This window comes from Nannospalax galili, unplaced genomic scaffold (assembly GCF_000622305.1).
Source record: "Nannospalax galili isolate Female #2095 unplaced genomic scaffold, S.galili_v1.0 scaffold707, whole genome shotgun sequence".
In the NCBI taxonomy this organism is placed as follows: Eukaryota; Metazoa; Chordata; class Mammalia; order Rodentia; family Spalacidae; genus Nannospalax; species Nannospalax galili.
The window spans coordinates 672,698-694,116 of record NW_008356263.1 but is presented as its reverse complement, the minus strand read 5'-3'; the positions used below and the strand labels follow the sequence as shown (position 1 = coordinate 694,116).

The window sequence follows — 21,419 nt, the reverse complement described above, 5'->3', positions numbered from 1 at the left end:
CTTTGCTTTGCACATTTAGTGTTTTTACTATGATGTGCCATGGAGAGTTTCTTTTCTGTTCCTGTCTGTTTGGTGTTCTATATGCTTCTTGTATGTGTATGGGCACGTCTTTCTTCTAATTTGGGGAAATTTTCTTCTACAATCCTATTGAAGATCTGGCCTGATCTGGTCCATACCATCATCTTGAGATTCTTCTTCTTGTATATCTATGATTCGTTAATTTGGTCTTTTAATGGTGTCACACAATTCCTGCATATTCCATTCTTGTGCTTTCTTAAATTTCTCATAATCTTTGCTTGAGTGGTCTAGTTCGTCCATTTTGTCTTACAGTCTTGATATTCTGTTTTCCATTTCATTCATCCTATTGTTGAGGCTTTCTCCTGTCGTTTCTAATTGGCTTATTGAATGTTTCACTTCCTTCTTCATTTCAGCCTGAGCATTCTTCAGTATTTCTAACTCTTTTCTGAATTCATTTAGAACTTTATTCCTATCTTCTTTCGGTTTTTTGATTTCTTTTTTCGTGTGTTCTTTAAATTCACTAAATTCTTTTATCACGTTTAAAATTGTTCTTTTGAGTTCCATGTCCTGTGTTATCTCTAGGGGTTTCTCATTGTACTCCTCTAGAGGACTGATGGTACTTGGTGGGGATATATTATTTTGATTTTTCATGTTATTTTTTTCTCTGTGACTTTGACATGGGGATTTCTTCTGTAGATTCTGGTTCTTGTGTGAGACTCAAGCCTTCCTTTGTTGAGTTTAGGTCTGCTTCTTTTTTTCTTATTTTTATTTTATGTGTATGCGTGTATTGCCTGCATGTAGGTAAGTGCACCCGTGTCGTGCAATACCCGTGGAGGTCAGAAGAGGCTGTCAGATCCCCTAGGACTGGAATTAAGGACAGTTGTTAGCTGCCATGTGGGTGCTGGGATTTGAACCTAGGTCTTCTGCAAGAACAACCAGTGTTCTTAACTGCTGAGCCATCTCTCCAGCCCCTAAGTCTGCTTCTTTATGTGCCTTTGTGGTTTACGTGTTGGGCATGAAAAGCTGATTGGTCTAGGCTTCAGGCTCTCTTTTTTGAGTTTATATTGGAGTGGCCAAATTGCTTTCATCTTGTTGCTCAGGAGTTCCCACAGAGGCTCAAGTTGGATGAGGAACAGATACTCTCAGGCTTTCTCCTAAGGTCTGGATCCCTCCAGGGAAGATGCTGGCCTCAGGAATTTGAGGGCTGGGCTGGCCTGGAAGCAGGGCCCAGGAAAGATGCTGGCCCCCAGGGATGCAAAGGGAGGTGGGGGTGAGAAGAAGCCCGAGGGCTCCTGGGGGACTAGTGGGAGGAATTGGGTTGGTGTGGACACAAAGGATCAGGAAGCAGTGGGCATTCTGGGCTAAGAGGTCAGTCCATGGGTCTGGGGTGTCACAACAAGAGATGGGCCAGTGCCCCTGTAGGAGGAGAGATGGGGTAGGAGAGCTGGGAGCGTGAATGAGGCTGGGGGAGTCAAGGCGCAGTGGGCACAGCAGCCAGACTTACCCAGGCAGGCTGCTGGCTCCAGCTGTTTTTTTTTTGTGTGTGTTTTTTGGTTTTTTTTTGTTGTTGTTGTTTTATCTGTACTAACTTCCCAGTTCCTCTCCTCCTTTCCTCTCTCAAACTCTATACCAGGTACACATACATGTGCACATTCTCACACTATGTTGCTCACACGCCATTGCAGCTATCCCACCAAGACTACCTGTGGCATCTAGATGGCTGGAGATGGTGGCCTTTCACAGCACCAGACACAGCCACTCATCTCTCTATGGCCTGCTTCTCTCCTGGTTTTCATCCTCACAGGTTATTCCTTCTCTGTGCTTATGCTGAGTCTATTCCATCTATGGCTCAGGGCCCAGTCTTCGAATCCCAGACAATGCCCCTAGGTTGCTCATCTAAACTCTTTTGGTCTTAATACCCACTGCCAAGCCTTGCTTACCTGTTCAAACTCTCCCTTAAAGTCCACATTTATGTATCCAGTACATGCATTTCCATGCAGGTGTCAATGCTCAAGGTTCTTCTAACCCTTCCCCAAATTCATGCCATTTCCATTGCCTGCTTAACTCTTTGTTTATTTGTTTGTTTGTTTTTGAAACTGAGCCTCACTATGTAATCGTAGGTGGCTTTGGTATTCATTATGTAGACCAGGCTGGCCTTGAACTCAAGAAAGTCTGCCTCCTGAGTGCTTGGATTAAAGGTGTGCCACCACACCTGGCTGCCTGGCTTGTGAGAAGCCTCAGAACTATTCTGTTCTCCCTTTCTCTACATCATATCTGATCCATCAGCAAATCCTATTCTATTTGCCCATCATTTAAGAATCCAAGTATTACTGCCTCCCCCATAGCTCAGCTCCTCAGTCCAAACTGCCTTCCCATAATCTGTCTTCCTGGCCGGTCTCATGCTCCCATCCCTCCCTGTATTCTATCCTTAACACAACAACCTTAAGAAAATCTTCTTTTTAATTTTTTTTTAATTTTATTTATTATTTTTATTTTATGTGTATGCGTGCATTGCCTGCATGTAGGTAAGTGCACTTGTGTTGTGCAATGCCTGCGGAGGTCAGAAGAGGCTGTTGGGTCTCCTAGGACTGGAGTTACGGACAGTTGTCAGCTGCCATGTGGGTGCTGGGATTCGAACCCAGGTCTTCAGCAAGAACAACCAGTGTTCTTAACCACTGAGCTATCTCTCCAGCCCCGGTGATGCACACCTTTAATCTCAGCACTCTGGAGGCAGAGGCAGGTGGATCTCTTGATTTCAAGGCCAGCCTCATCTACATAGTGAGTTCCAGATCTGCCAGATCTTGTCTCAAGAAAACAAAACAAAAGAAATCCAACTGGGTGAGGGAAACAGCTCAGCCAATAAAAGTACTTGCTGTGAAAGCTAGTTGTAAAGACCCTAGTTTGATCTCCAAACCCATATAAGAAGCCATTTTTGAAGGCTGCAAAGGTAGCTCAGCAGTTAAGAGCACTGGCTATGCCAAGGTGTGGTGGTGCACACCTTTAGTCCCAGCCCTTGGGAAGCAGAAGCAGGTGGATGTCACAAAGATCCAGCCTGGTCTACATTGTGAGTTCTAGGCCAGCTAGAGCTACAAAGCGACCCTGTCTCCAAACAAAACAAAGTGAAATGGGAGGCTGAGACAGAATTGACCAGAAGCTCATGGGCCAGTAGCCAGAAGTTCACCATACAGTGACAGAACAAGAAGAGAGACCCTGCCTCAACAAGGTGGAAGGCAAGAACCAACTCCTGAAGATTGTCATCCTTTGACCTCCACACGCACAATGCATCTCACCTTCTTCTGCACATAGTCACTTTCCTGCTCTTTCTCACACATAACTAAGTAAATAAAAAAAAATTTTTTTTTTTGGTCTTTTTGAGACAGGGTCTCCCTGTAGCCCCAGATGTCCTGGAACTCACTATGTAGACCAGGCTGGCCTTGAACTCACAGAGATCCGCCTGCCTCTGCCTCCCAAGTGCTGGGATTAAAGGCATGTGCCACCACGCCCGACTATACATAAATATTTTTAAAAAGAATAAAGGTTGGAGAGATGGTTCAGTGGTTGAGTGCTTGCTGCTTTTCCAGAGGGACCCAAATTTGGTTCCCAGCACCCATGTGGGGAGATTCACACCTACTTGCAAGAGATCTGACACCCTATTGTGGCCTCCATAGGCACCTGTACTCGTGTTCACATACTCATACACAGACATACACACATACACAAAAATAAGTCAGACTGTAGCACTCTTTACTTACAATCCCACAAGAGCCCAGTCAGCCAGGCCAGTCAGCTAGGTGTACCTGGCACTCTCCCATCCTACATCAGATCCAGGTACATGGCTTCAGCATCCATGGCTCATGAGATGCTTGTTCCCAGATAGCCAGTGTTTCACTGTCATCTTGGTATCTGCTCAGGCAGCTCCTTTTCAGAGAATCTTCTCTGAGTATCCTTCCTGGAGCTCTGTTCCTCCATTGTTTATTGTATATCTTACTGTCTGGGAGGACTGCTGGGTTCCACAGCCCCTGCCATAGAACTGGTACTCAGTATCTGGTAAAGGAATCAACTGGTGACATAGAGTGAATCATGTCAAGATGGGAATCTGAATTCCTTAGAAAGACTGGAAAAGAATCAGCAAAGCCTAATGCAGAAAATTCCAGCAGTTGTTCAAGACAGCCCAGTCATCGTAGGTTGACAGCAAAGAGTAAGGCTGGCAGGGTCTGTGAAGTGTGTCCCTGTGAAGGATGTCACTGCAGTCAAACAAGCCAGTCCTTCAGTGCTCACAGGAAGGACAGCTGGGATTCATGGCCTCTCCAGAGCTGTGCTCTCACAGAGCTCCTCCAGACTAGGAGGGCAGAGGGTAGTTTTTTGTCACACTGACACCTCCCACGATCAGCTATGTGGGTCACTCATTTTCCCAGCATCAACCTCAGCCTGCATCTCATCCTCACGACATTTGCCTCTTAGGACAGAGGGCTATAGCAGCTGTGGTAAATGTATCTGCTCTATTTCAGCGCCGGAGCAGGACGGACAGGAACCTTCTGTGCCTTGAGCACAGTCCTGGAGCGTGTGAAAGCAGAAGGAATTTTGGATGTCTTCCAAACAGTCAAGAGCCTGCGACTGCAGAGGCCACACATGGTCCAGACACTGGTATGCTACACCCTCCATAGCCCTGTAATCAGGAAACTGACCCTAGACCCAACTTTCCCTACAGTTAGATGCCCCAAAAGACAGGAAGTAGAATCACAGTGGAAGCATAGCCTGTCATCAGAGGGGATATGCAAACCTCAACTCAAATTCTAACCATCTGCATAAAAAACACAGCATGCTGTGGCAGACCTGTAACCCAGCATTGGGGGCAAACAGAGGCAGATCCCAAGAGTTCGCTTGCCAGCCAGAAAGTGGAAAGCAATAGAAGAAGACACCCTACATGCTGCTGTGGCCCCCACATGCACACACATACCCACACCCACATACTCAACGTATGTATACCATGCACACATAAAAAGGGAATACCCCACAGAACTTATCCGTACTTCACTTTGGGGTCTAGTGGGAAGGAGGGGGCAGGAGTACCTGCCTCTGTTTTGTTTAGGTTCAGTATCCAGAGCTCTGACTCTTGACAACCTGGACATCCACAAAGGTTTTCCTGAATCCCATAGAGCTAGAAGTGTTTGAGGGGAAAAGTAAGTTTTAGGTTTAAAAGGAGATGAAGCTTTGAGAGTCAGGATTCATCTTAGCCTGGCAACCACGAGGTGAGGGCCACACCATAGGTGCCCCATATCTCAGCCTAGCACACTCCCATTTGACCCAGCAGGGCCTAGGACTATCCTCCTTGGTCTGGTCAACTCTGTCAGTGTAAGATCTGGTACAGTCAGTCCAGAGGGCAAAGCTGCCAGAACTCTAGCAGATAGGTTAGAGCTCAGATGGAACTCCACAAACATTCATCTCTCCTGTCAGTTTTCCATTTTAAAGAATGGGTCAGTTAAGAACTAGGCTTCAGCACTCTGTTTGGTAACCCTGGTTTTCTTTCCTGCCTCTCCTTGGTCTTCAGGAACAGTATGAGTTCTGCTACAAGGTGGTACAGGAGTACATTGATGCATTCTCAGACTATGCCAACTTCAAGTAACAGGTGACAAGGCCCACAAACAGGAGAATTGCCTTTAATATTTTGTAATATTCTGTTTTGTTAATATACCCAAAATTGTGTATATATATATATATATATATCTTATAACTGTTTTAGAAATTGTTACATAGGCTTCTATTATGTAGTAGGTGGAGATTTTGTATGTAAATGTGTTAGCACTGATAGTCTTTTTTCAGTGTTTTATTGGGGAATTAAATAGTGTGCTGTTTGAATTGATATTGTGAAATCCTCAGCCTGGAAATTGGGCTGGATTATTCTTTGCTTTAAACATCTTTTTCGTAAAGAAGATTAAATACCAAACCCATTCCAGGTCACTCAGTGTCAACTAAGGAAACAAAGCACAAAGTTATCAGAGTTCTTGAGGAAATGTTGCCCCACTAGCCCCATGGAGGCTCTTTCCCTTCCCTGTACTGTAAATACCTCTCTCCCTCCATTCCACCCTCTTCTCCCACCATCTACATCTCAGAAGTGCCACTCCACCCTCACCCCATGGGGAATAATGAAAACCAGGCAGTATCTCTGGCACCACACTAGGGATTATCAGATAATAAAAACTTTAATTCCCTGAGGCAGTGTCTGTCCCTTTGTCTGAGATGGGGCAGCCATACTGGGCTGGGGCTCTCCTGGGTTGTTCCTAGCCCTGATGTTCACTGCTGTCTCTGTTTCCTTTTCTTCTTTTTTAATCAAATATAGCCCTCCAGCTCTGAGATAGCCCCTAAGACCCTTTTTTTCTCAGTGTTTTCAGCCAGCTTTGCCCATAGGAAAGATGGCTAGGGTCTCACTGCGTTCTAATAGAAAGGACACCTGGGAGAGAGTTACTGGTACAGGCTTGGCACTGAAGCCAGGCTGACATCTCTAATCTCATGTTTTGCTTCAACACCATGTACATTGTCATTTTTTCCAGAATAATCTTTTTTATTCTGGAGAGCTCTCTGTCTCTGTCTCTGTCTCTGTCTCTGTGTGTGTGTGTGTGTGTGTGTGTGTGTGTGTGTGTGTGTTTTGAAACAGGGTCTCCCCAGCTAGCCTGGAATTCACAGACCAGGCTGGCTTTGATCTCGCAGAGATCTCCTGCCTCTGCCTCTAGAGTTCTGGTATTAAAGGCACCACACCTGGACCAAAGCAAAGCTTTCTCATCTAATCTAAACCCAGGGACTTTGCATGTTTGGCTTTGTCATGATGGACACTCTTTGCTTGCTTTTGGCCTAGTTCAAACTGGACAGTGGCCTCCAACATTGTCTGTTTTGTTGAATTGAAACTGGTCTCTCTTTTGTTTTTTGTTTGTTGGGGTTTTGGGGGAGGGGGTTGGGTTTGGGGGTGTTGTGGGTTTTTTTTTTTTAGTCCTTTTGAGGCAGGGTCTCCCTGTAGCCCCAGCTGGTCTGGAACTCATTTTTTTTTTGTAGACCAGGCTGGCCTTGAACACACAAGAGATCTGCCTGCCTCTGCCTCCCCAATTGCTGGGATTAATTCTTTTTTTTAACACCTATTTATTTTGTGTGTGACCATTATGTTTCCTTGGAGGATAGGGCTGGAGAGTTACCTCTGTGTCTCTGCTCTTCAGAGGCACCCCCAGCATAATCCCCAGAGGCACACTCAGAGGTAAGTGCCCTTGGGCTTCTTGGAGAAGAGGAGACTTAAATTAGACCCATGAGATGATGAAAATTCAGATGAGTAGAAAGAAAAGGTCATTTGAAGCCTCTGAGGTCCTTCAGACAAAGTAGTTCCAAGAAGGAGGCCTACTTGTACACCACGTAGTCAAGATATTTGTGTAAAAGAAGAGGTATGCAGGAGGAAGCCCAGAAACCTGTGGTAGCAAAGATGTAACAAAAGAACATACCACTTCTGGAATCGTCAAGGTCTGAGTGTAAGTCATTAGAGACAGTCTGTCCCTCTAGGAACTAGAGCTCTAAAAGGCTCCTAAATCAGGAGTTTTCCTTGAGGGGTGCCCTGTTTTGAAAGGAGACCCTGGCTTACCTTGTAAGCTACACCTAGGAGATTTGGTATGTCCAGAAGTGGAAGAGGATGGTTATCAGGTCAGCAAACCCTCAGAATCCTTCTACCTCCCAACAGAGTGCTTTCTTCTTCTTGCCAGGGCTAGTCTTGCCTTTTTTGTAGGCTTTTTGCTGTCGGGGGGGGGGGGGGGGGGGGGCTGTTTGTGTTTTGTCGGGGTTTTTTTGAGACAGTGCCTTAAATAACCCTCATTGGCCTGGAACTCACAGAGCCCCGCCCCCGCCCCAACCCCACTAAAATTAAAGTCATGTGCCACCACAGCCAACAGGGTTAGTCTTAAGCAGAGCACACCACTGTTGCCTGACCAGGATTCTTCTAGAGTCTGTGTTGACTTCATCAGTGGCTGGCAGATGTTTTAAATATCACCTACTTGCTAAGGGCCACTTGGCAGGGTTTGTGCCTCATGTGTCTTCAGTAACACTTGAGTTCACTCAGCCCTCTAACCCTGTTTCTCATCTGGCCACAAAAGACTTCTGCTTGCAGTGATTTCGTGTCCTCAGAGCTTGACATTAACAAAAACTCCATGGTGAACAAATGGCTTTCCTGTTCTGCTGAATGGGACATAAGGGTGAATCTTGAGTTGGTAGTCTAGAAAGGACAGCAGACAGTCCTTGAAAGCTAAGTTACTGGGGAAAAAAGGAGCCAGAGCTTTCCTGTGAGGCTTAGTTCTGGTTTGGAATTTTAGAGAAAAAAAATATAATCAACTCTTCATTCATCATGTATGTGTGAATGTGCTTTTTTGAGACAGGGTCTCCATCTAACCCCCACTGGCCTGAGACTCGAAGCTGACCTTGATCTTACAGAGATCTGCTTGCCTCTGGCAAGGCTGTCTACTAGAGGATCACAAAGGACTTGCTAGGCACCAGGCTCAGTAAGAGAGTAAGGTGGACAGTGATAGAGTTGTCCTCCTCTGGCCTCTACTTGTGCATAGGTGTATTTACGCAAACACGTGTGCACTACACACAAACAAGAAGAAAAAATAAACACTGGGGACTTTGCTTGGAATATTCTGAAACTCAATTTAGACTAGTTCATTCTAGTTTATTCAACTCAAAGAGTTGTTTTCTCTAAATCACAACAAAGCAGACATTTTCCTAAGAATCACCCAGTTAGCAAAGTTACATTTTCAAAATAATTTAACTGAACATAGAGTTTCCTACATTTATTTCAGGCTCCTGCTAATACATCAACTAGAAAGTCACAGTGGTAGTGGCATCCTGAAGTTCAAGTACCCAGCACTGACAGCAGCACATCTTCATTGTCCTAGGATTGATACACTTGACTGCCCAGTGCTCTGGCCCTACCCTCACCTTTGCTTTTCTGCTCAGATGTGGAGATTATTAACCCTTTGTTTCTCAGACCCCCAGAACTTAATGGCTGGCAGTAGAAAACATTGCGCTGGCAAAAACAAGGGGGGGGGGGGTAGGCAAAGGCATGTTTCTACCAACCCAAGCTAGTAGTGTCCTAGATCTACAAAAGGTCATGGATTGTGGGGCTGGAGAGATGGCTCAGCGGTTAAGAACACTGGTTGTTCTTGCAGATGACCCGGGTTCAAATCCCAGTACCCACATGGCAGCTAACAACTATCCGTAACTCCAGTCCCAGGGGATCCTACAGCCTCGTCTGACCTCCCCCAGCATTGCACAACACGGGTGCACTAACCCCCCCAGCATTGCACAACACGGGTGCACTTACCTACTCGAAGGCAATACACACATACACATAAAATAAAAATAATAAATAAGCCAGGCGTGGTGGCGCACGCCTTTAATCCCAGCACTCCAGAGGCAAAGACAGGATCTCTGTGGGTTCAAGGTCTATATAGTAAGTTCCAGGACAGCTGGGGCTACAGGGAGACCCTGTCTCAAAAAGACCAAGAAAAAAAAAAAGTAATAATAAAATTTAGAAAAAAAAAGGGTCATGGATTGGATACAAAAATTGCTTCAGAGACAAAATTACCCCCTACTGACAGCCCTAGGGAGATTGCAGAGTCTCTACTGCAGGGCTACCCTCATGGGTAAAGTCTAGCCTAAGTAGGCACTACCTCACCCAAGCCTACCTGTATGTGAAGTAGCCCTGCCCTGGTGCCATGTATATAGGTATAAAACCTTGCAGTCTGTTTCACAGGTAAGTAAGTATGAACCCTTGTGGAAAATTACCTCTCTTTCAGATCTCTGTATCGGCTACTGGGTTCTTCCTTTTTAGGCCCCTAGTTTTCCACTGGATGTAAGGCAGGGAATCCTTAAGCATTGCCCTCCTTTCAACCACGGTTTCCTTCTGAGGTCAAGAAGGGCTTTACAGGCTGCAAGGGCAAAAGCTTGGAAGTAGGAATGAAACCAGAATGTAGACTACCCTGAAGCTGTCTTTGTAAGTAAGGTTAATGTAAAAACCAAGACGCCTGAGCCAGTTGAGATGACTCAGCAGGCAAAGGAGCTTACTTGCCAACCACCTAAGGTTGATCCCCTGGAACCACATGGTAGAAGGAAAAACCTGACTCCTGCACGTCCTCGGACTTCAGTGCATGTACATGCATGAACACACATAAATAATAAAACTTTTGACATTGAACACATGTATTCATATGCAGAGTAAATTTGCAAATCATAAACAGATCCATTTAGACTAAACCAGTATCCCAGCAAGGAAAAGTGAGCTTGGACATTCAGACCAAGGAGAGAGAAACACATCTTTAAGAGATGTGAGCAGAATTGAGGGAAGTTCTGCACATACCAGGATGGTCATAAGTTCTGAAAATTCATTGCAATGTCCAGGTCAAGGAGCAACACTGGCACTGATACTTTTCCAACGTCACAGAGATTTAGACTCCAAACAGCTGGGCTGGAAATGTGGCTCAGTTGGTAGAATGCCTGATTAGCATGTGCAAATCCCTGGGTTCAATCCTAAGCACTTGCATAAATTGGTGTGGTGGTACACACCTGTCATGCCAGCATTCAGGAGATGGAAGCATGAGGACCAGAAGATTGATGACTGGCCTGAGCTGATCCTTGAGCACCTACCAATAATAACAATAATCCAAAAAATCACTCCTGGCCAGGTGTGGTGGTGCACGCCTTTAATCTCAGCACTGAGGAGGCAGAGGCAGGCAGATGTCTGTGTTTGAAGCCAGCCTGGTCTGCATAGCAAGTTCCAGACCATCTGGAGCTATAGGGAGACCCTGTCTCAAAAAGACCCCCTCCCCCCCCAAAAAAAATAATCACTCCCTCTCGTGGATTCAGTTCCCAGCAGGATTGTATGGTAGTATATCCTTGTCAGTAAAGTTGAAAAGCTAAGGAAAGGATCTGGTAGTGCTCTCTCCTTTTGACCACTTTGTAGCCATTTTGATTTTTGTTTGAATTTTGAGTCCCTAGGAAGGAGATGGAGGGGCATTTTTCTGTTGTTAATGAAAGTGGATGCTGTGGGAAGAGGGTTGAGTAGCAACCTGAACCTCCCTGTTTCAAGATGTCACTGTACTCTCCTTAATGGTGGTGCACAACAATAATCCCAGTATTTAGGAGGCAGAAGTAGGAGTATTGCTGCAAAGGACAACACTGGGGTTAGCTTAGCACCGGAGCAGAAAATGGCATTGCCTGGTCAGTAAAGCCTGAGGCTGCCCTACCTTCAACTCCATCCCAAGTGCATAGTGTACTTCCCCCATCCCCTAAACTCTGCCTAGAAATGCCCTCTTTTTCAACTTCTGTCCTCAACAGCTCTATCCCTGTGCTCAGTCACCTTAGCATGGGAGGGCACTTAGCTGTCATCATTACCTCATACCAGGCCATATCCCAACAAGCATAGAAGAGTGAGACAACAGGCCACAGAGAAAATAGGACAGAGAGCCTGCCCTCTGGTTCCCTGGCACTAAGAATTCCAAATGGCTCCACACTGTTCATCCATTGGCTTAAAGTCTATGTTCCCTTCTCCAACCTTACACTTCTGAACTCCCCCAAAGGAAGGACGGATAGACCTGGCTAGTTGAAAGGACCTCTATAGCTAGCAAGGTTGGGGAATTCTCTGGGAAATGGCTGGTCCCCTGGAATACTCTTGGCCCAGGCCAGGATTATTCAGTTAAATCCCTTAAGGCTGAGATGTGGAGCAATGGAAAAGGGAAGGCATTAGAAGACACTGAAATTGCCTGAGGTGCCAGTTGGCCAAAGTGGTCCTGGAAAAAGAAAGGTATAACCCAGTGTTTAAGAGCAGCCTGCAGTGGGCAGCTCCGGGCCAGGGTAGCAGTGGTGCTGTTGCTGCTGACGATCCTGGACCTTCAATGGCTGCCCCTGGAGGAAAGTGAGACTCCAAGTCACCTCAGGACTCCCAGAGTACCTTCAGGCTCCACATGGGCTTGGGTCTCACAGGCCTGACTGGGAAGAAGGAGGTGCTGGCTAGGGCTCTTCCACCAACCCTAGGACTAGAAGTAGAGCCTCAATTCACTTCTGAGAAAATGTCCTGGGCATTTAAGCAGGCAGTCTATAGTCTCTGAAGTTCCCTGGGAGTGTAGGCAGGACCATCATGGCCTGGCATGCTGTCTGCAGAACGTGATGTACACACTACTGGTCAGTGGGGATGAAAGGCCCACAGCACTCAAGACTAGCTTCTGCCAGTGGCCATCATTTCCAGGGGTTAGAGGAGAATGAGACACCACTGAGGTTCTCCCTGCCCCTGCTGGCACTGCAGTTCCAGCCCACCCCCTTCTGGTCTCTGCAGTCATCACGTGGAATCCATATATACATACATGGAAGGAAAACACTCATACACATAAAAAGTAAATCAGGACTGGGGAGATAGCTCAGCAGTTAAGAGCAGTGGCTGCTCTTGCCAAAGACCTGGGTTCAGTGTCCAGCTTGGCAGCTAACAGCCGTGTGTAACTCCAGTTCCAGGGGATCTGACTCCCTCTTCTGACCTTGGGCATTGCACGACGGGGGGGCGGGGGGCACTTACATGCATGCAGGCAAAACATATGCACAAAACGATTTTTTTTTAAATAGGGAAATTATGCCAGGCGTGGTGGCGCATGCCTTTAGGAGGCAGAGGCAGGGGTATCTCGAATCAGAGCCAACCTGTTTTACATAGTTCCAGGCGGGCTGGGACTAGGGAGACCCTGTCAAGAGAAAAAGAAAAGTAGATCACTTTAGATTTTAAAAGCTCCATAAATAAGAGTAGCAGCTTGAACTCCCCAGGTTTCTTGAGTCAAGCAATTCCTCAAGGTGCCCGGGCAGGCAAAGGTCAGATGCAAAGACACTGCCAAGGTGGTCACTGATGTGCACTCAACTCTGGCGACCACTTTGCTACCCAAGGTCACAGCAGAGGGCATGGTTTCCAATTTGTAAATCGAAGTGTACCGGGAGAGCACTTATTAAAAGAGAAGTGTAAGTTCCTACAAAGTTCTCGCTTATTTTAAGTGGACATGAGCTCAGGAGTTTACACATAGACTTATCAGGGGAGGCGGGCCACCTGCCTCTGACAGCTGGCGATCCCACGTTTCTACCGGACGCGAGGGGGCGCGTCTGAGCAACGACAGGCTGACGGACACCGTGGGGCTAGGACGGGAGGAGACCGCAGAGGGACGCCAGCGCCCGCAGAACACAGCCTCTCAATGAGTTCGCGAAGTTGTAGCCTCAGGTTTCTCCAATGTCCTCTCCCAGGCCAGCTGAGACTACCGCGAGGCAGCAGGCAGGACCACGAGACCGAGCTTGACGGCGGGGCTCCACGAGCCCCGCCCCGATAGGGAGGAGCTGGGCCACAGCCCTGCGGGTCCCGTGGTGCCCTGCGGCCGCTTCCGGTCCAGGCGGGCCTGGGCGTCGTTTCTGCGTGGCGTCCGTGGCGATGCTGCGCGCTCTGAGCCGGCTGGTCCGGCGGCCCGCGTGCGAGCCCCCGTCCCTGCTGCTCTTACCTGCACGCGGCCGCAAGAGCCGCCACGACCCGCCTGCTAAGTCCAAGATCGGGCGCGTGAAGACGCCGCCCGCGGTAGACCCTGCGGAGTTGTTCGTGCTGACGGAGCGGTACCGGCAGTACCGCGAGACCGTGCGCGCTCTCAGGTGCGTGGACCGAGGGGCAGGTGGCCGTCAGCGCCCTCAGGGAAGTGTGGGGGCGGGCGGACGGGTGCCGACTTGGAGCGCGTCCCCGCCCAGGCTGGAGTTCGTGTTGGAGGTGCAGAAGAAGAGGCACGAGGCACGAGCCGGGGTCGCGGCGAAGCGCAGGGCGCAGGAGGACGCCGAAGAGCATCGGGAGCTGATGGCCTGGAACCAAGCAGAGAACCGGCGGCTACAGGAGCTGCGGTGCGTGGGGCGCGAGGCGGCCGGACTGCCCGGGTGAGGCCGCGCCCGGCTCAGCTTCGTTCTCTTGCCCCTTGTAGGGTAGCGCGTTTGCGGCAGGAAGCGCAGGAGCTGGAGGAGCGGCAGGCGGAGGAGCAGGCCCACGGAGCCCTGGAGGAGCAGGCTTGGGCGCAAATGAAAGAGCAAGAAGTGCTCCGATTGCAGGTGGGCATTGCGGGGACACTCCCGCGGGCGAAAGTTTGGGGGAAGAGGATCGCAGGTGGTAAGCCACAGTCTGCAGGGGACCACGCCAAGTGTTTGACCTTGCCAGGCTAAAATTGGCATGTGGAACTTGAAAGCAGGAAAACCAGTGAACCCTGAGAGGCTTGAATTAAAAGTGTAAGAGTTCTGAGAGAGATGAAGCTGGGATCAGGTACTTTTGAAGGACTGAGTCCACCTTCTGGGGTTTTGGCTGCGGGGTCTGGTGGGTGATTGTCAAAGGAAGAAGAATGTGGGAGGATACCTAATACTGTTCTGCTGGAAGATTAGTGAGACACTTAAAGGGGCCCTGGGCTCCAGACACTCTGCTCCAGGGGAAATGGATCCTCGGCCTCAGTGGGGACTGGCTGAGCAGGCTGAGCTGGTGTGGAGCGCCCATGTAGCTGGACTTTTCTCTTCCCGTAGGAGGAGGCGAAAAACTTCATCACCCGGGAGAACTTGGAAGCTCGGATAGAAGCAGCATTGGACTCCCCAAAGAACTATAACTGGGCCATTACCAGAGAAGGGCAGGTGGTCAGGCCTGAGCACAGAGGCTCCTAGAGGCCCAGAATAACAGTGCCTGCCCAGGGACCATGTGTATCGGGAGGGCCAGCCTGATTTAAAGCATTAGTGCTTCCTGAGAAGATGGCTCTGCCTTTTCTAGATCAACAACAGCCCTGCACCCCACCCCCACCCCAGTATATTCTGTCCTGTGCACTCAACACTTGGTCAGAAACTCCCAAACATAGTGTGCCCTGTTCTACCATCACATAGAACCCTCAAGGACAGCCTTAGAATCCAGGAATTTTCTGTCTCAGATTGGCCGACATCCCGTTTGGGTAGCCACACTATCCTCTTGAGTTTCATGGAGTACCTTAAGTGAAATGTAGCTTGCTTTTATAAATAATGTGTTATTGGAATTCAGTCTTGCCCATTTACTGGCTATATTTATAGTACTAGGTAACAGTGATAAGTAGTTGTAACAGAGGTTAAATGGTTTGTAAAACTTAAGATGTTACATGTCTTTTGGGTTTGGTTTTATTTTTTGTTGTTGGGGTTTTTTTGTTTGTTTTTGTCTTTTTGAGAGAGGGTCTCCCTATAGTCCCAGCTGGCCTGAAACTTACTAGGTAGACCAAGCTGGCCTTGAACTCACAGAGATCCTCCTGCCTCTGCCTCATGAGTGCTGGGATTAAAGGCATGTGCCATCACGCCCCCCACCTTGTGTGTGTGCATGTGGAGGCCAGAGGTCACCCTGGGGTCTTCTTTTCAGTTGCTGTCCACCTTGCTTTTACAGGCAGGGTCGAGTCTCTCTTTGGTTTTTTTAAGACATGGTCTCCCTGTAGCCCTAGCTGTCCTGGAGCTCACTATGTAGACCAGGCTGGCCTTGAACTCACAGAGCTCTGCCTGCCTCTGCTTCCCGAGTGCTGGGATTAAAGGCGTGTGCCACCATGCCCAGCTAGGGACATACATATATGGAACAAGTGTGTTTGTCCCTAGTTAGGACTTTAGGTTACTAGCCAGAAGCAAGTATTACCTCAGCTGAGCCACAGTGGTTGTCTGCTGTGCTCTGCTGGCTAGGGTCTGGTGTGTCCAAGATCCAGAAAGCAAGGATACCCCATTTGTTCCAGTAGCTCTCTACGTGTGCATGGCTTCTGCTTGTTGGAGAAGCCTGATTGACCAAGAATGGCTTGGCATGGCCAAGCTCATTGAGTACCAGGAATACTTGAGATTGAAGTAAGTGGGATTGAGTAGTAAACAGATCCAAGTCCCTGTTCAGACACTGGCCCTCAGGTAACACATGCTTCTTCCTACCAGAGTTGTTGCCCTTTTGTGTATGTGCATGTAGCAGCCAGAGGTCAACCTCAAGGTGTTCACTCCTCAGGACCTCTGTTAGATTTAGGAGAGCAGAAAAAGGAAGTTTAAAGTTTAGAAGTAAGAGTCAGAGCCAGACCTGCAACAGGCAAAGAATATGTTCCTCTATTCAAGGAACACAGAAAAAGGCTGAGAAGCTCTTCCTCAAGGAGTGAATATCTGCGTTGAAAGGGGGCAGTCTGAACTTATATAGGAACTCTACCACTGCAGCTGCAGGAGTTACCTCTGTGCCAGGGTCTGGTGTCCTTGAGGGTCTCTTCTCCCAAGATTATTTCCTCAAGCAGGCAGGTCAGTTATCTGTAGCACTAAAGGAGACCACTGGGCTCCATAAACAGTCTCCTTTAGTCCAGGGAGTGACCAGTTGATAAGGCTTGAGCAAGGCCAGGCTGCTGATTTAGGGCTGCTTAGTCACCAAGGGATTTATGGCTTTCCCTAAGGAGGCTTGTGGCTCTTCTGTAATTCACACGTTCTGTCTCCTCCTACCTTAATTTTTTGAGATAGGTTCCCTCACTGGGATCTGGAGCTCACTGATTAGGCTGGCTGGCTTACTAGCCCCAAGGAATCTATAAGCCTCTGACTCCCCAGCACTGGGATTAGAAGTAAATGCCACCATACCTGGATTTTTTTTTTAATATTTTATGTGTATGAGTGTATTGCATATATGTATGTGAGTGCATCCGGGTCGTGCATTGCCGCGGAGGTCAGAAGAGGGCTTCGGATTCCCATGGAACTGGAGTTAAGGGCGGTTCGTAGCCGCCATGTGGGTGCTGGAAATCAAATCCAGGTCCTCTGCAAGAGCAGTCACTGCTCTTAACCGCTGAGCCATCTCTCTAGCCTCCATACCTGGATTTTATGAGGTACTGGAGATCAAATTCAGATCCCCCTGCCTGCATAGCAAGTACTTTACCAACTGAGTATCTCTCCAGAGCTCCAGTTGTTGCCATTTCCATGACTTTGAATGCCATTCACATGAACTCCAGGTACCATCCAAGGAAAAAGGAGAGAATTCTAACTTCTCACAACTCTGAGAGGGTTTTGGAATCAATCCCCAGGAAATGACAACTTTAGGGAATTTGGCACTCCCTTTTATTCTGGTAAAGAAGCAGGTGTTAAAGTGCAAGTAGGGTCCTGCCCTCAGCTCCCACCAGGCACTACATCCCTGAGAGTCATGACCCTCTTCAAGCTAATAACAGATTCTCCCTGGTACTGGTCAGAGCACAGTGAGGACTTGCATTCAGGTGCCTACAGTAGCTGAAGGGAACTTGTCAAGAGCTACTTAGTCTGTGCCTGGGGCTTTGTTCTCACAGTATGAAGTTGACCTGAACCCCAGGAACTTTGCTTAATGGGTAAGCCCCACCATCACCTGCCTTAAGGTTTGTGTCCTTGGCTTTTTGAGTCTTTCAAGCTAAGTAGTATGACCAGTAAGTGCTCGGGGTGGATGTGTGCCCAAGGTCTTTAGGATTAGATCTTGTAAAACTGTAGGGAGGCAGGCACAGGGTGTAATTCTTAGTAAGAGTTTGCCTAGCATGCCCAAGGCCTTAGGTTCAATCCTGTGTAAACCAGGCATGGTGACTATAATCTGAAGGTAGAAACAAGATCAGAAGTTCAAGGTCATTTCAACACGAAATCCTGCCAGGCTAGCCTGGTAATGCTCGCCTTTTCCTCTATGGGTGCTTTTACAAATATGTCCAACAGAGTTAAATCCATAAATAGTGAAAATTTAATGAGTTTTTAATCATGTCAAGGAACAGACCATTGCCTGGGTCCAGCCTAGGACTTTGTTTTCTGTTTATTTTTGTTTTTGTTTTATTTTTGAGACAGGGTCTCCCTCTAGCCACAGCTGGCCTTGAACTCACAGAGATCCACCTGCCTCTGCCTCCTGAGTGCTGGGATTAAAGGTATGGCCACCATGCCTGGCAGGGCTCAGTTTTAAGACCTTGAGGTTAACAACCTGTAAAGCGGGCTGGAGAGATGGTGCATAGGTTAAGAGTAAGTACTCCTCTTCCAGAGTACCCTGAGTTCAGTTCCCAGCATCTATAGCAGACTGCTCATGGCCACCTGTAACTCCAGTTCTGGCAGGATGTGATGCCTCTGACTTCCATAGGCAGGCAGCTGCACTTGTACACAGACATACATATAATTTAAAATAATACAAATTTTATACTTTTTTTTTTTTTGGTTTGGTTTTTTGAGTGTCACTATGTAGCCCTGGTTGGCCTAGAATTTATTATGTTGACCGGGCAGAGACAGGCAGATCTCTGTGAGATGGAGGCCAGCCTGGTCTACATAGTGAATTCCAGGCCAGCTGGGGCTGCAAGAAGACCCTGTCTCAAAAAGAAAAAATTAGACTGGAGAGATAGATGGCTTAGCAGCTAATAGCTCTGACTGTTCTTGCAGAGGGCCTGAGTTCAGTTTCCAGCACTCAGGTGGCAGCTCACGACCATCTGTAACTCCAGTTCCAGGGAATCTGATGTCTTGTGTCTGTGGACACCAGGTGCATTTTTGGTGCACATATATACATGTAGGCAAAAACTTTTATAAAAGAAAAGCCAGGCGTGGTGGTACATGCCTTTAATCCCAGCACTCAGGAGGCAGAGTCAGGTGGATCTCTGTAAGATCAAGGGCAGCCTGATCTATATAGTGCAGGCCACCTGGGGCTACAGGGAATTTTGATGCCTCAAGAAGACCCAAAAAAGGCAAGGTGGCACACCTGTAATTCCCAACACCTTAAAGGTAGAGGCAGACAAGAGGATCACCTACTTAGCCAGTGAGGCCAGTCTGGGATGGGACTGGGCATCTCTGTAAACCCAGCCCTCAGAAGGTAGAAACAGGAGGATCGGGAATTAAAGGTCATCATAGCAAATTTGAGGCTAGCCTGTATGAGACCCTGTCTCAAAAAGGAGGGGTGAGGATGTGGGAAGTTAAAACCAGGTATGTGGTTAAAGATCTTCAAGAAATTATATTGTATTTTACTTTTTTTTTCATTTGACATGTTTTAAATTGCCCAGGCTGGTCTCAAATTCATGGGCTCAAGTGATCCTCCTGCCTCAGTCTCTTCAAGTAGTGAGACAAGTAGACATGGGCCACTATGACCATCTGTGGCTTGGCTTGACTTGGGTTTTGTTGTGTTGTGTTTAATCAGTCACACTCTGTACCCTAGGCTGGCCAGCCTGGAACATACTACATAGCTTGGCTAAAGCAGTTTTGCCTCAGCCTCCCATGTGCTGGGATTACTAGGTGAGAGCCACCATGCCCAACCATGTTTTAGTTTTGCTGTTTTGTTTTGGAGACCAAATGCAGCTATCCTAGGCTGGCTTGGAATTTGCTGTGTAGTTGAGGCTGACCAACTCCTGATCCTCCTGCTTTCACCTCCCCAAGTGTGGGATTTATAGGCATGTACGGGGACCCCACATAGGCTGTTGCTTAGATTTTTTTTTAATTTTTATTTTATGCGCATGAGTGTATTACCTGCATGTGTGTAAGTGTAGTTTTGTTATGTAATGCCTGTGGCGGTTAGAAGAGAGCATTGGATTCCCATGGACCTGGAGTTAACAGATGGTTGTCAGTTACCATATGGGCACTGGGAATCCGAGCCCTCTACAAAAGCAGCCAGCACTCTTAACCACTGAGCCATCTCTTCAGTCCCTCCCCTACATACACACCCCTTTATTTTTCTAGTTGCTAAGGGAGACAGATGGTCTTGCATTGGATTTTGTGCCTGAGAAATCTGAAACAGGTATATACACACTAATTGTGACTCTTGCACAGCTGCCCTTACTGCCAGATCCAGATCTTGTGAGTACTGCAGCCCCTGCTTTGGGGCCACAGCCCCCACATAGGTGCCCTTGGCTGCAGCTGCCAAACTTATGCCAGAAACAGGAAAAGTAGAATCACCTTCCTTTACTCTTTTTTTTAATGCCTACATATATGTCAGTATACCACATGCATGCAATGTTTGTGGAGGCTAGGAGGTCAGAGCCCCTGGAAGTGAAGTTACTGATAGCTGTTAGCCACTGTGTGGGTGCTGGGAACTGAACCCATGTCCTCTGCAAGAACAGCAAGTGCTCTTTACAGCTGTGCATTCTCTCCAGACCTTTTTTTTTGGGGGGGGGGGTCTTTCTGACAGGGTCTCTCTGTAGACCCAGCTGGCCTGGAACTCACAGAGATCCATCAGCCTCTGCTTCCCAAGTACTGAGATTAAAGGCGTGTGCCACCATGTTTGGCTCCTTCTAGTCTTTCACAGGGAGAAGCTGGTTAGCAAGTACAGTGTCACAAGCTAGATGAGAAAAATAAGTTTTAAGACTCATGCACAGTGGGGGGCCTATAGCTAGTAATACACAGTGTATTTAAAAAAAAAAAACTAGAGAAGACTGAATGCTCTCACAACAAGGAAATTACAGATGGTTAAGGTGATGGGTATACTTATCACATTGAACTCCATGAATACAACTTTTTCATTCTTTTTTGTATATGATTATATTGCCTGCATATATGTAAGTGCAATGCCCTCAGAGGTCAAACAAAGATTCCCTTGAAGTTGAAGTTACAGATGGTTAGCTGCCAGGTAAGTGCTGAAAATCAAACCCAGGTCCTCTGCAAGAGCACCCAGTGCTTTTAACCACTGAGCCATCTCTCCAGCCCCTGAAATTTATTCTTTAGCCATTTCATACATATATATTTTGATCGTATCCACCCCATTCTCTTATCCTCCTCCTGTCTTGCCAGCCCACCAGATGCTTATCAAAAAATTTTCCCTCTTTAATGTCTTTGTGTGAGTGTGTCCCACTGCTCTTAGGGTAGCTTGCATAAACATGGATGGGAAGCTGTTTACTTGCTAAAGGGTAATTTACCAGTGGCTATACACCACTGAAGAACAGGACTCTACTCCCCCAGCAACTGTGACTGCCTATAGCTCCTCAGGAAGGAGGGAGGGACTTCATGAGCCTCTCTCTAATCCATGTTGGTAGAACCAATCTTTTTTTTTTTTTTTTTTATGGGGCTTTAGGCTACTCTAAAACTGCCCCCTCTGAAGAGGTAATCCTAAAATCTTTTAAGGATTAGATACAAGCTCCCAAATATTTTCAACATTTTTGGCCTTTGGAACAGAGTAGGTTGCTAAGAGGCCCAAGGACATTGTGAGTTTTAGCCAAGAAACTGGCTACTTTTCTTTGGGGTCTTTTTACCATAACTGCCTAGCCAATTCCCACCTCCTTATCACACCATCCTCTGAAGAGGTTACCCAAATTGCCGATGGGGAATCGGGACGCAGACTGCTCTGGCTTCCATGCTGAACAGGGATGCAGGGTGAAGCAATTGGGGTCTTAAGCAGACCTTGTGCAAGTACTACTGCTGAGTTCATGGGTGCAACAGCT

The 21,419-nt window shown here is 47.5% G+C and overlaps 2 protein-coding genes across 6 annotated transcripts in view; both read left to right on the top strand.

Moving 5' to 3' along the window:
- Positions 1-6,230, top strand: part of Ptpra (protein tyrosine phosphatase receptor type A) — a 163,351-nt gene extending 157,121 nt beyond the window's left edge. For all 5 annotated transcript variants that reach the window (XM_008854484.2, XM_008854482.3, XM_008854481.3 and 2 more), the window contains 2 exons: positions 4,527-4,662; positions 5,567-6,230. In XM_008854484.2, coding sequence (XP_008852706.1) covers positions 4,527-4,662; positions 5,567-5,641 — 211 coding nt within the window. In that variant the 3' untranslated portion in view covers positions 5,642-6,230. The remainder of the gene's footprint in view (positions 1-4,526; positions 4,663-5,566) is intronic.
- A 7,199-nt stretch (positions 6,231-13,429) lies between these two features.
- Mrps26 (mitochondrial ribosomal protein S26) lies at positions 13,430-15,099 on the top strand. The gene is made up of 4 exons (XM_008854480.3): positions 13,430-13,701; positions 13,795-13,941; positions 14,019-14,142; positions 14,602-15,099. Exons 1-4 carry the CDS (start codon positions 13,490-13,492, stop codon positions 14,734-14,736), a joined length of 618 nt encoding a protein of 205 aa, XP_008852702.1. The 5' UTR covers positions 13,430-13,489; the 3' UTR covers positions 14,737-15,099.
- The last annotated feature ends 6,320 nt before the right edge of the window (positions 15,100-21,419 follow it).

Bases quoted from the DNA above. Each gene is read 5' to 3' on its own strand.
- Mrps26 (XM_008854480.3), top strand. From the start codon at position 13,490: ATGCTGCGCGCTCTGAGCCGGCTGGTCCGGCGGCCCGCGTGCGAGCCC. The intron at 13,702-13,794 runs GTGCGTGGACCG...GTCCCCGCCCAG, and splicing joins GAGACCGTGCGCGCTCTCAG to GCTGGAGTTCGTGTTGGAGG. The intron at 13,942-14,018 runs GTGCGTGGGGCG...TGCCCCTTGTAG, and splicing joins CGGCGGCTACAGGAGCTGCG to GGTAGCGCGTTTGCGGCAGG.